The 12,438-nt window shown below is 42.1% G+C and overlaps 1 protein-coding gene across 1 annotated transcript in view; it reads right to left on the bottom strand.

The window, feature by feature from the left end:
* The window catches only part of FANCD2 (FA complementation group D2), a 36,041-nt gene extending 23,608 nt beyond the window's left edge, over nucleotides 1-12,433 (bottom strand). The window contains exons 1-15 of the mRNA XM_051811302.1: nucleotides 12,413-12,433; nucleotides 11,166-11,255; nucleotides 10,882-11,016; nucleotides 10,213-10,280; nucleotides 8,706-8,809; nucleotides 8,089-8,152; nucleotides 6,932-6,984; nucleotides 5,922-6,000; nucleotides 5,089-5,213; nucleotides 4,029-4,116; nucleotides 2,990-3,094; nucleotides 2,215-2,315; nucleotides 1,618-1,726; nucleotides 832-867; nucleotides 316-459 (exon numbers count right to left, since the gene is read on the bottom strand). Of these exons, the coding sequence (XP_051667262.1) occupies nucleotides 316-459; nucleotides 832-867; nucleotides 1,618-1,726; nucleotides 2,215-2,315; nucleotides 2,990-3,094; nucleotides 4,029-4,116; nucleotides 5,089-5,213; nucleotides 5,922-6,000; nucleotides 6,932-6,984; nucleotides 8,089-8,152; nucleotides 8,706-8,809; nucleotides 10,213-10,280; nucleotides 10,882-11,016; nucleotides 11,166-11,232 (1,278 nt within the window). The 5' untranslated portion in view covers nucleotides 11,233-11,255; nucleotides 12,413-12,433. The remainder of the gene's footprint in view (nucleotides 1-315; nucleotides 460-831; nucleotides 868-1,617; nucleotides 1,727-2,214; nucleotides 2,316-2,989; nucleotides 3,095-4,028; nucleotides 4,117-5,088; nucleotides 5,214-5,921; nucleotides 6,001-6,931; nucleotides 6,985-8,088; nucleotides 8,153-8,705; nucleotides 8,810-10,212; nucleotides 10,281-10,881; nucleotides 11,017-11,165; nucleotides 11,256-12,412) is intronic.
* Nucleotides 12,434-12,438: the final 5 nt, after the last annotated feature.

The following is a 12,438-nucleotide window of genomic DNA, read 5'->3' on the forward strand; positions in this document are numbered from 1 at the left end:
TATGAACTTCTAAAAATACTGTGGGAGACAACAGCATGCTTGGAACACACAGTGAAGCTCTTGGGCTAGATCAGGTCTCTTAGGCTGAGAGATTTTGCACCACAATAAAAAGTCCATCCAGTGCTGAGAAAAGGTTGTCTCTAAAAAACCACGTGACAGTTACAAAAGGGCATTGATCTGGGCCAAAAATTTTTAAAAAAAAAGTAAGTGTAAATAACTGGAAAGGTATAAATAATGCAGCAGAGGGTTAAATCATCATGTGACAAAGTCTTTGAGAGAGAAAAGAGGGAGTCCCAAAGCAGAACCAGCACTGACCGTTGAATGGTTTTGGAAGGTGTTCTGCATCAGCTGCTCTGGGATGCAGCCCAGGCGGATTTTGCTCTTCAGTACCTTCTCAGTTTGCTTTCTGTTCTTGGTGTTTGTAGAATGGATTAGCAGCAAAACTATCAGATCCAGAACCTTTCAGAGGAAATAACCACCATTCATTATGCTGAAAAGATTAAACAGTCCAGACAACTACAAGTCTTGAAGTCAAAATTGAGAAGAAAATCAAGACCTCAGAAAGTCCTGACAGATGCAACTGCAGAAAAACCTTATTAGCCCAACAGGACAGAACTAAAGCAGGATAACTCTGTCCCTTGACATTTAGAAGGGATGAACCAAGAGTTACAAAGATGGTTGTTATACTGGGAACAAGTCAAATACCAGAAGAACCATCCATGAAACATCCCTGGCAGTTTCTGCTCCAACTGGAACAATCTCTTCATCTACAAACATGAAGAAAGCCCTTGAGAACACCAGCAGAAGAGGGTACTCCCAGAGAAGTATTACCTTATGGTCAGACACAGATGTGCTGTTCTCAATAGCCTGAGAGAAAACAAACAAACAAACAAACAAGAAAGCTGTTATGCTACAGTACAACACTATATTTCAAAACCAAATCAAAAAAGGTACACACCAAAGTCTGTGACACAGTCACAGACTTCTCTCCTCTATAGTAGGATACCTATCAAAGCTAGCAAAGTGAATCTTGCCAAAGAATCCAGAAAGCATTCAAAAAACAAGCCACAATTTGAGTTTGAACAAGGACATTCTCAAATAACATCAGGCTTGACAAAGGAACTGAGGTACTGAGCAATGAAGGACTGAGAACAAGAAACAGTGTCATAGTTGATACTGAAGTGCAATTTTAAATTAAAATTAGACCAATACCAGCCAATATTGATTTCTAGCAGAACATTTTTAAGCACCTTAAGGCTTCACACAGCTCAGTCTCAATATATGGATATATAGCTTTCCTCTCTTGCAGACAGAAAAAAAAAAACCTACTTTTTCCAAAACACTCTCCTGAACATGTAGAACCAGGTTTGCCCTGCACTTCAAGAGTCTGTACAGAGAAGCCTCACAGCCCTCTTGCAAACACTGTGAAATTGGTAACTGAGGAAGAAAGCAGACTCCTGAAAAGTCACTGCTAATTTGGAACAGAATTAAATCTGTATCAGTAAAATGAAAGGCTAACATTTGTCTTTTGATATCACATCTGATTACAAGAAAGGCTCAGGCTCAACCTAGGAGTCCAAATAAATAAGGAAGCAAGGACTTAAGCATGTATTTTACCTTAATCCATGCTTCAGAGACATCTTTCTGAAATCTCACAGCTAACTTGATCACATCAAAAAGTAGCTTCACACAATTCTGGCTGGTGGTTACTTGGCTCGTGGAAGAACTGCAAATGATCAGAAAGGAGACTCAGTCTCTGCAAATATTGTACAAGGAACAAGGCAGCACAGCAGTCACAGCAGTTACTTGAAGCAGCCATTCTCTAGAGGGAATGCTCTGGCAACAACAGGGAGTTTCAGAAGAGGGTGGAAGGAGAGGTCACAGAATCAACTGAAAATATACTGGAGGGAACTTAAAACAGATTAACTGGCAGCAACATTATTATAAATGAAGTTTCTTATCCCCCTGCAGACGTGGATGCAGGTAGCTCAAAGAGAACTACATCCATGGCAGGGGAAGCTGGCTGGGCAAGGACTGGCAAATGTTATAATAGTACCAAGCAGGAAGGAATAAAGGTGACACTCTTATCTATATACATAAGATAAATTAGGCTCATGTATGTAGCCAATTGTGCCAGAGAGACCAGATAAGGGAGAGTTGAAGTCCTCTTGTCCCATCTTACCCTTGGAGAATCATGTAAACCTATTCAAGTACCTGGCCTGGACTTGGCTTTTAATCTTTTTCTGGGAACTGAGGATCTGGAGGGGCAGAACACATGATGACAGATCCAAGTTCTTACGAAGATCAGAAATCACCTGTACAATACAAATCCATGCACAAATCACTGTGACATATAAGGGAGGAACAGAAAAAGCTGAGGAAAAGAAAACACAATTTCCCAGAATAACTCTAAAATTACAAATCAAAAACCTCAAGTATTTGTAAAGATTCATAAGTATTGACCTGTGCTCAATTACTTTTTTTAAACTTAGAAAATGAACCAGCAAAAATTTGCTGTTCACTCACGATGTTGCAGATGCATGCAGAAAAGCAGGAAAGGATTTTTCAAGAGTTACTCCATGGAATTCCCACCTGTATCTTCTGTATGCTGCTGTGAACTACTTTTATCCTGTTTAGCAGCTGAGCAAGACATTAGACAGCCACAGGAATTCTGGGCATGCAAGTTCACCAACCTGACTGTTGTTGAATTGCAGTGTATCAGCACAGACTGGCTTGCATGTCACAGGCACACTGTTTGCATAGGGGTGTCCCTGAAAGGTTTGGGCAGATCACAGACCTCATCTGGCTTAGGCTGAGGTTTCCTCAATGTATGAAAAACCCTATATTAAATAATTCAGCAAGGCTGGCTTGGATTCTTGGCAATATTAAAATTGTACTTGAAGACATTAAAACATACAGCTCTGTGTATGAAGCAAATTCTCTCTGTTAAAACACGGACTGGCCCTTTAGTATGAGAAAAATACTGTACCTCCACTGCATCTGCTGCCTTGACATTTTGGAGGATGAATTTTACCACTACAGGCAAATCTTCCAGTTTTACAGAAGGCACAATGGTCATGGCAGACTGTCGCACCTGAGGAGAGAGCAATGCTCCATCAGCTGGAAAACCACGGTTCACAGTTGTAGTCATGTTACTGGGAAGGAATCTTTGGAGAGTTATAGTCCAGCCCTCTGCTCAGAGTGGGAATATTGTCGGTACCAGATCAGACTTGCCCTGGTTTTCCTGACTCTTGAAGATATCCAAGCCCTGCCACCTCTCTGATAATTTCTGTCAGTGCTGCAGACCCTGAGTCATTTTTCCAGATGTCCAAACTGAACCTCCCAGGCTGTCATTTGTGGTTGTTGTCCCTTCACTTGGCACTCCTGAGAAGAGCTTGGCTCCATCATTTGTTAACTGCCTTTCAAAAAGGAAAAGCATGGAGACGAGCAGCCTGTTATGCAGCATCAGCCTTTTGGGACTATGTAAAACACTAGTTAATGCACTCAAATGAACCAATTTTATTTTTATTCATAAGAAGCCCAACTCCAAGAAGTGCAGCAATGCAGCATGTCCAAAAGGCACAAGGCACATCATCATCTCTTCTCCTTTATCAGCATTCTGCAGAGAAAACTTACTTAATTATTTAATCACCAATCTGCCTTTACTTAGAATATAACAGTCTAGTCTGGTCACTGCACTTCAAAGCAATGAATTATTGACAATAAGCAGGTTTGAGACAGGCAGTAAAAATTTACTGGAGCAGGACAAGTGCTTTTGCATTTGCTAAAACAGCTGTGTTTGAAATTTCTGAATGCACATTGTAACAGCCAGAAAACTTCTCTCTGCTCTTCACTGAAGCACTCATAGATGTTACCTTCTGACCTCTTTCCAACCTCAGGAGTTTGGGACTTCTGAAGGCCCACAGGAGTCAGATTTAGCAAAGTACTTTGAATGACCAAACAGCTGCAGCTCTCATGTTTCTAAGCAGGGGCTGGGGTCTGCTGAACTGCTCAGGAAAAGCTCTTACCTCAGCCAGAAGTCCTGCATCAAGATCCAGACGAGAAAGGGCATCCAGGATTGGAACTGTCAGCCGTCTGCCCTGCTTCAGTAAGCCACTGATAACATGGAAAAGAAAACAAATGGTCCTCTTAACAAAGTCATTGTGTATTGTACAGTTCCAGTAGCTTTTGTGGTCACTGCAAAAAAAAGCTCTGAAACTGCCAACAGCATGTGTCCCTGGCATTATGGAAAACTTGTTCCCTAAATTATTACTCCTCATGCAGGGAATGCACCTGTGTTTAATCGCCTCAAGGATTTCCCAAAATCCATCTAATCATTTTTGGCCGACATCTCAGTTTCTTTTAAACTTTTTCTAGAAAGAAGTTCTACTTTATCTGTGTAATAATAAGAATCAGAAACACTAAGACTACTAAAATTATTGTGTAAAACTAATACACTATTAAAAAAGACAGATGTAAGGGCTAGCCTAAGGCAGTGGTCCCTGGAAGGATAACTATTGGTATTAGGTTCTCCAGTTCTTTGGGGTATTAAATATGCTTGAGAAAAGTACATAAAATAGTCAGAAAGTTCTGCTTTATGCACACATGTTCCGTGTTTGGGTGTTTTTTTTAATTAAAAAAGTGGGTTGTTTTTTTTTTTTAATTAATAAAAACAGTGTTGGTCCTTACTACAGCAGAGTCCAAGACAAATCAGAAGCTGTTAATCATAATATCCAAGTGATTGATCACAGACTGATCCAGCAAAAGCAGTGAGTACTTAACTGGATTCTACCTGTGCTGTATCCAGGTAGCCAAGAGTTTAACAACTGTTTGGATAAAAGCAGTTTTGGAGCATTCTCTAAATACAAAGTCTTTTGCTGCATTGTCTATGGTCTCTTTAAGAGCATAACTGCACAAATGAAACATCCCAAGCCAGTGCTAGGTGTCTCCAAATGTTAGCATACATGTTAACAGGAACAGACTGCTGTCCTAATACTTCAGTCAGTCCCAGAGCAACCTGCATTAATGAACCTTGTGCTTTTCTGCTGAGTGCAAGGGGAAAAAACAACCAACCAAAATCATCTGTACCTGAGCTCTCTGGCAACCTCACTTTGCTGGGAATCCTCCAGGATCTCAGGTAAACTGGTGATGATATCATGCTGGATTGGTACTGGAGAGACACTGATCATCTGCATTAACTTCTTGATGAGATCCTGCAGACAAGAGCAGGTGAAAGGCACCAATCTCAACATGAGCAAGCAGTTCATCAGCACTACAACATTCTGCTCATAAGGTCACTCAGTCCAACACCTGTCTGGATTTTTGCCAACTGTCCCTTAACTCATCATCCCACTGTAAGTCATGAAGCACAGCACAGACTTTTGTGGAACAATGGTATTTTACAGGTAGGATATAATGATGTTGGGGAGCAAAGGAAACTGGGAAACACAACAGCAAGCTTCCCAGTGTTTAGTACAATTTCCTGATTCACTTAATTCTAGGACTCTCCAGTAACAGCCCTCTAGTCCAAAGTAAACCTGACTGACTTAGGAAAAGAAGGAAAAGAACCACCCCCAAATGTTTGTGAGTATCCAGTATCTTGTTAAAATTAAACAAGAGGACACTGTAACTTCCTGCCAGCAACATCTTTAGAACAGGATCACCTGTGTGAATATATATACAGATAGAAATTGATGTAAAAGACTTAAAGCAAGGAAAGAAGAGAAATAGTAAAAGGGGATGTTCAGAAGTCACTGAAGGCAACCATAACAAAACAGAAAAAAAATAAATCTCTGCTTCAGCATGTGAATATAAAACCAATACCAGCTCTCACAGCATAATAACTGATCTAATCCCACTTGACAGGCATTCCAGAAGTTGTTTGGAAAAAGCATACATGTGATTACACCATTGGTACTCACCTGGCTGTCAAGAAGCCTGTCAAGCCACTTAAACTGGTTGACAATGAGCCGGGGGAAATTTGTTCCGAAGGTGCCCACGCTAAACCAGCAGAAAATGGCACAGATTAGTCAGACCTGCAGACTCAAAAGCTTTGCTGCTGGTCAGCAAGAGCAACTAACCTCATTTTTAACTGGTCATTAATACATAGAAAAAGCTTCACTCTTCTTACAGTTTGACAGGACACAAGTGTAACAACACCCATTTTTAAGAATTCCCAGTGCAATTAATAACAGCTTATGTAGATCCTTTAGAGTTCTTAGGTGAAAACAGTTCAGTCCCTGTGACTGTCTGTGTTAAACCTTCCTCAAACAAGATTTCATTATGAGACAATTTCTTGGACTCAACCTCTGTGCAGCTTATCCTGTTTGATACTCAGCACTGGAGCAAATACTGTGTCAGGAACAGTCTCAGCTTTTTTCTGCCCCTTGACCTGCTCCACTAACTCCATAGTGAGCATAGGACAACGGGAGAAGAGCTTAAGTGTCCAAGTCTTGCCTGTGTTGTGCTTCAAGATCTCTCACTCTGCTATGATGTCCTATGTTCAAAAATCAAACAGATGTGTCTTCAATTTTCTTTGTTTGAGCACAATCTGCATTTTTAAAAGGAGGTCTGTTTGCATCTCACAGCCTCCTAAAACTCTGCCAGCCACTTTTATCTTTTCTTTGAATAACAAGACACTCCATAGTCTCTCTGCTGAAATAATTCCCAAACTTATGTCAGTAGCCACAAAAACCACAATCAATCACAGGGTGTGCCTGTGGTGCTTCTGGAAATTTGTCTTCTGCTTTATGCACCCACAAATTTGGAGTCATGGTGCCTCACATATAATTTTACACATGTATGAAGAAAAAAACCACATAAGTGCAAACAGTCATTCAGGTAAATTTGAAGTAACAGTTAAAGTCAAACAACTGGTGATTGTCCAAAAGAAATTTAATTTCAAGGCAGAGAGAGGCCAGTTTATACTCACACGTCAAAAAAGAATTCAGGGATCTTCTCCAACAACAGTGTTATGACAGCAGGCTAAAAGAAAGGGAAAAAGACAGTCTTAGGGTGATTTACTGGTTGTGCTGTGGCATTGCCACCAAACTGAACTTTCACAAAAGATGAAACAGAGAATAAAATACTCCAAAAGACCAATAAAAGTATTTCCTGTGTAAAGAAATCTCTTGCCTAATGCCAGAAAGGAGGCAAACAGCCTGAAAAGTGAAAACCACCAATGCCAAGAGTGGTATAAACTATCCACTTAATCCAACAGAATCAGAGCATACAGGCAGGATGTACAATGCCTCTGGGCCAACCTCTCTTAAACCTCTCTTTCTCAGACCCAGCTGAGTTGTTTTTCACCACACAGGAAACTAAAACATCAACTTTAGATAAGTTTGTAAATAGTGCCCACATGCTTTTGTCATTCCCTTTGCAGCTCTAATTCTTTGCCCCTTTAATCCTGGTCCAAATGCAATTCTAAAACTGTATTTAAGATAAGAACTTTTAAAACATTTTAATTATAAGAGGATTGAAATCCACAGCTGCACTCAGGTCTCCCATGCCTTGGTGAGACATCTGTCATCTTCAACTCCATACACATCTCTGTGCAATCTGTATACAGCTTAACAATTTGTTCTTGCCAGCAGGTTGCTCGGTGTCTTACCCATTTTTAAACACTTTTAAGATTCAAATTCCTCCAATAATGGAGATTCAGTCACCTCTCTAGCCTACCTGTTCTACCACTTAAAAAAACCCAACATTGTGCAGAGTGGAAGTGGTCACATCCTATCAGAATTTCCCATGGTTGACCTGAGCCATCATCTCTCATTCTGCCCCTGTTCACCTTTGAGAAGAGCCTGTCTGTGTTCCCTACACCATGCAACCAGATATTTGAAAACCACAAAATTTCCCTTAATCTTCTCTTAAGACTGAAGAAACACAGTTCCCCTTGTCTCTGCTTGTATGCCATGTGCCTCAGAGCCTGGGCATCTTTGTGTCCCTAAAGAAACTACAAACTGGGCACTATTCCAGACACAGCCTCACCTGCCTCACAAACAGTTCTATTAATCCTTTATTTACATAAGCAAAAGGATCCCTACAATCAACACCAATTTAAAGAGCAAACTAAGGTGCCCCTACCTGTAAGATCTTAATTCCAAGCAGCAGTTTAATGAGGCTTTCACAATACGAGTGCACCAGATTCCTGCAAGATGAAAGATTCCACCACAGTTGTAACAAAAACATGTCAGGAGAACAGGCTGTAACTCTTTCCATGACTGTTTTTTTTGAAAAACCACATATGACAAATTACAGTAACATGTGGTAACCACAGTTTTAAAACTGCACTTCAGCTCTGAACCAGCTCACTCTCTACAAGACTAGTGTGAGTTGGAAATGCAAAAGTCTGTGGTTAAGTTCTATCTCCTGGAAAAAAAAAAAAATCTCAAAAAAGGAAATGATCTTCACCAGCTCTGCCAATTTTTTTTTTCCCCTCCAGTATGAGGTTCTTGCCATAAAATGCCATGGAGGCCAACACGTGCCATGGGCAGAGAGTAAACTCTGTGACTTGCCACTTGGAGCTCACTGCTACTGAACAGCAGTGCACTACACCAGCCCCTCCTTGTAGTGTATGAGCTGGAGCTGTGGCCCTTCCCTCCACTCTGCTCAGTGTTACAGGACATTTGACTGGAGCATTTAACAGGACATTTAACATTTAAGCTCTGACTAAAGGGGAAGGAAAAATACATTTTCTCTACCTCGACCCCTCAGTCCGTACGGGAGCGCACGGCAAAAGGCAGTTCTTGAACTGGTTCCTGTCCTTGATGTGAGATTCCAAGCCACTGATAAACTGCTTCACAACCTGCAAAGCAGAGGGAAGTTATCCATCCTGAAGAGATGCCCTGCTCAGCTGCTGGCCTTTAGGAAGCATTTTGCAAGAAGATACTGAACACAGGGAAGAGGTAAGCCAAGGAACTGCAGACAGACAGAAACTGTGAGGAAGGGATGATGGATAATAAATGAACTCTAGTCTAGACCATTTCCAAAAGGAAACACTGATTGTTCTGCAAAATAACTCCAAAACATGTGTCTCGCATTTTACCTTGATTTAAAAAGGCTTTGCCTTTCTTCCTATTCAGCTGAGACAGTACCATTTCATATGACAAGACCTGCACCCAAAAAACATTTGCAGTTCAATCATTGGCCCCCAGACTTTCACACTGGGCTTGCTGACTGGAGAGGAACCACGACGTGGCAGTTTTAATGCTGCCAACTCCCACCCAACACAAAACCAAACACAGCCTCCACCACAAAGCTAAGCAAGTGATTTTCCTCCCATAAGAGTCTTTATCTATTGACTAATACTGCCAATGAATTATTCTGATAGGGTATAGTGGTGGAAATGCAGAACTTTTCCTTGGAATCGTGCGAAGGCAATCTTGGAGTATTGTCCTGGTTTCAGCTGGGATAGAGTTAATTTCCTTCCTAGTGGCTGGCACAGTGCTGTGTTTTGGATTTAGGATGAGAACAGTGCTGATAAGCCACTGATGTTTTAGTTGTTGCTGAGCAGGCCCTGCACAGAGTCAGGGACTTTTCAGCTCCTCACCCCAGCAGTGAGGAGGTTTGGGGGCACAAGAAGCTGGGAGGGGTCACAGCCAGGACAGCTGACCCCAAATGGCTCAAGGGATATTCCAGGCCATGTGGCACCATGCTCAGTATATGAACTGTGGGAAAGCTGGATGGGGCCACTGCTTGGGAACTGGCTGGGCATTGATCAGCAGGCGGTGAGCAACTGCACTGAGCATTAATTGTTTTGTATGTTCTAATTTTTTATCATTATCACTGTCATCATTACTATTCTCTATTCCATTTCTGTTCTATTAAACTGCCTTTATCTCAACTTCCAAATTCCCCCCCCTCAATTCTCTCCCCATACCACTGTGGGAGGAGGGAGTGAATGAATGGCTGTGTGTTCAGCTGGTAAACTATGACCAGCACACACACCAAGGCTGTAATAACAGAGGCACAGGCTGGTCATCTTTTTCTGACTATTCAGATATAGCAGCTGAGAAGAAACAGAAGCAGTAGAAGGACAACAGGACCAAAAAGCTGGAACAGTGACATTGAGAGAACTGGAAAATCTGGACCACAGAAATCCAAGATAAGCTCCTGTGTTGCACACTTTTGTCTGGACAGGCAGCTGCATTTGCATTTTTTGCTACTCAGCAAACAGTTTGAAAGGGGGTTCCTGCCAAAGTTACTTACAGCTGGGTAAGTAGGGTGCTTCTCCAGGGCCAGGCAGAGCTTCTTCTGGAAAGCCATTTGATCAACAGCTATGGAGAAAGTTTAAAAAGAAAATAAAGAACCTGACACATTTTATCCACAGAACATCACAACAACAGCTACACCAAATACAAGTTCTCAAGCCCATCCACCAAGACTTCTGCATTTGCTCTACTGAGAAGTCCAGTTAGCAAAAGCCTGAGTGGAACCACCATTTGTGCTTTCTCCAGTCAGGGCTGAGAGTAGCTGACAGCATTGAAAAGGTTTAGCACAAGAATTCCTGAAAGCCTTGTCTGAAAAGCAACAATGGCATGTTTGTTTTCCCATCTTGGAGTTCCTGACTCTGTAATTCAACACTGTAATCACAGATGCAGTCTAATCTTTTTCCATACTCCAATAATCTTTCAGAAGTCCTTAGACTTACCATGTATATACCGAAAAAACTGGTATAAGGGGGGTTAGGTGATGCACTGAATTCAGTAGGAATAAGAGGTACATAACAAATAAGAGGCCAGATGAAGGTTTGCTTGAATTTTGGAACGAGCTGGCTTAAGCATTTTTACTCTGCAAGTAAAACACATCTTTTTTTTATACCAGACATCTTTGCAGGTTTTCAGCTACAAGCAGAAAGAGCAAGTGCTAAACTCCTACCTATTTCATTCTGTCCCTCCCCAGCTTTCAGCACAATTCCTGATGTTCTAAGGAGCTCTTCAAAGACTCCTTCACCCTCCACTCCGAAGTGGGCAGAGACATTTTCCTTATCACAAATCCGCAACTTCTTTGTTTCTGTGAAAACAAGACATATATTAAAAAAATAAACAGTGTCATTAACAATCAGCAATACCAAAATTGCCACTTTGACCTTCTCCCTGCTCAGGAGTCATTGCCTCTACCAAGGGGTTTCCACCCCTGTAAGGTTATACACGAGCACCTACTTGCCAAGTCTGTCTTGCAGCTCTCTTCAGAAGCTTCACCTTTTGACAATTTCCTTTTTGAAACCATGGTAACAAAACCTTTGTTGCTGCCTGTAAAAAGGCAGAAAAGATACAAGTTTTTAGTTCATGTTTTTTTAAGCAAATCAGGGATGTATTAGTGAATAGTTAAAGGGAGTGTTCTAGAGATTGAAAGTGTTCAAAGAAAGACTGCCTGGGTAACCAGTATCACACACATTCTTCTGCTGTACAGTCTGGAATTTCAGAGCTTGTCATATTTAAACTGCTTAATACATCACTTTTTTCTAAAATTCAGTTTCTCAGAAAACAGAGCTTGGGTTTCCACTCATACACCAAGCAAATTATATGGCAAGTTAAAGTCAGCAGCTATGAGGTCTCAGATCATACACACTGACCTAAACTCGTGATCCTCTCCCCGTGCCTGGACAAAGCAACAAAGGATTCACAGGTGAGTGTTTATGAGCCCAACCTCGTTAACTGCCCCTGTTCATGTACCACGACAAATGAGTTCTGTCAGCACAAACCTCCATCCAACCTGCCCTCTTCTGGGGGGTTTCAGTGATTAAAAAGAAAAAATAAATCTTGACTTACCTTTAAAAGTCAAAGGTTGTTAAAAAAAGATGTGTGATCACCTCACACTAACTTTCAATTGCTCAGCAGACATTAGTAAAATATCAGTGTGGAACTGTAAAACTTCAAAACCAAAAATGCAGTAAGTATTTTGTGGCTGTTCTAATAATATAAATACCTCAAAGGCAGGTGCCCAGGCGATGGTGCCAGACTTTTTTGGGTGGTGCCCAGCGACAGCACGAGGAGCAATGGCCATAAACTAAAACAGAAGTTTCACCTCCACGTGAGGAAGGACTTCTTTCCATTCAGGGTGGCAAAGTACGGGAACAGGCTGCCCAGGGAGGGTGTGGAATGTCTCCAGAGAGGGAGACTCCACACGCACCTGGACGCGCTCCTGCGCCACCCGCTCCAGGTGAGCCTGCCTGGGCAGGGGGTTGGACTGGGTGATACCCAGACGTCCCTTCCAACCGTGACAATTCTGTGACTTGGCTCTGGACGCGAAGCGCACCCTGTCAGCCCACAGAAGGGAAGCCTCTCTCCATCGCACCTGCTCCCAAAGGCTCGGCAGTGCCCGCGGCAGCCATTTCACCTCAGCTCAGCTCACCTGAGCCGAGTCCACCCCGCCGCGCCTCCCCTCACCTCCCCTCACCTCCCCTCACCTCAGGGCGGGCGGGTCCCTCCGCTC

The sequence above is a fragment of the Manacus candei genome, unplaced genomic scaffold, assembly GCF_025592945.1.
Source record: "Manacus candei isolate 608988 ecotype Guabito, Panama unplaced genomic scaffold, ASM2559294v1 h1tg000082l, whole genome shotgun sequence".
Taxonomy (NCBI): domain Eukaryota; kingdom Metazoa; phylum Chordata; class Aves; order Passeriformes; family Pipridae; genus Manacus; species Manacus candei.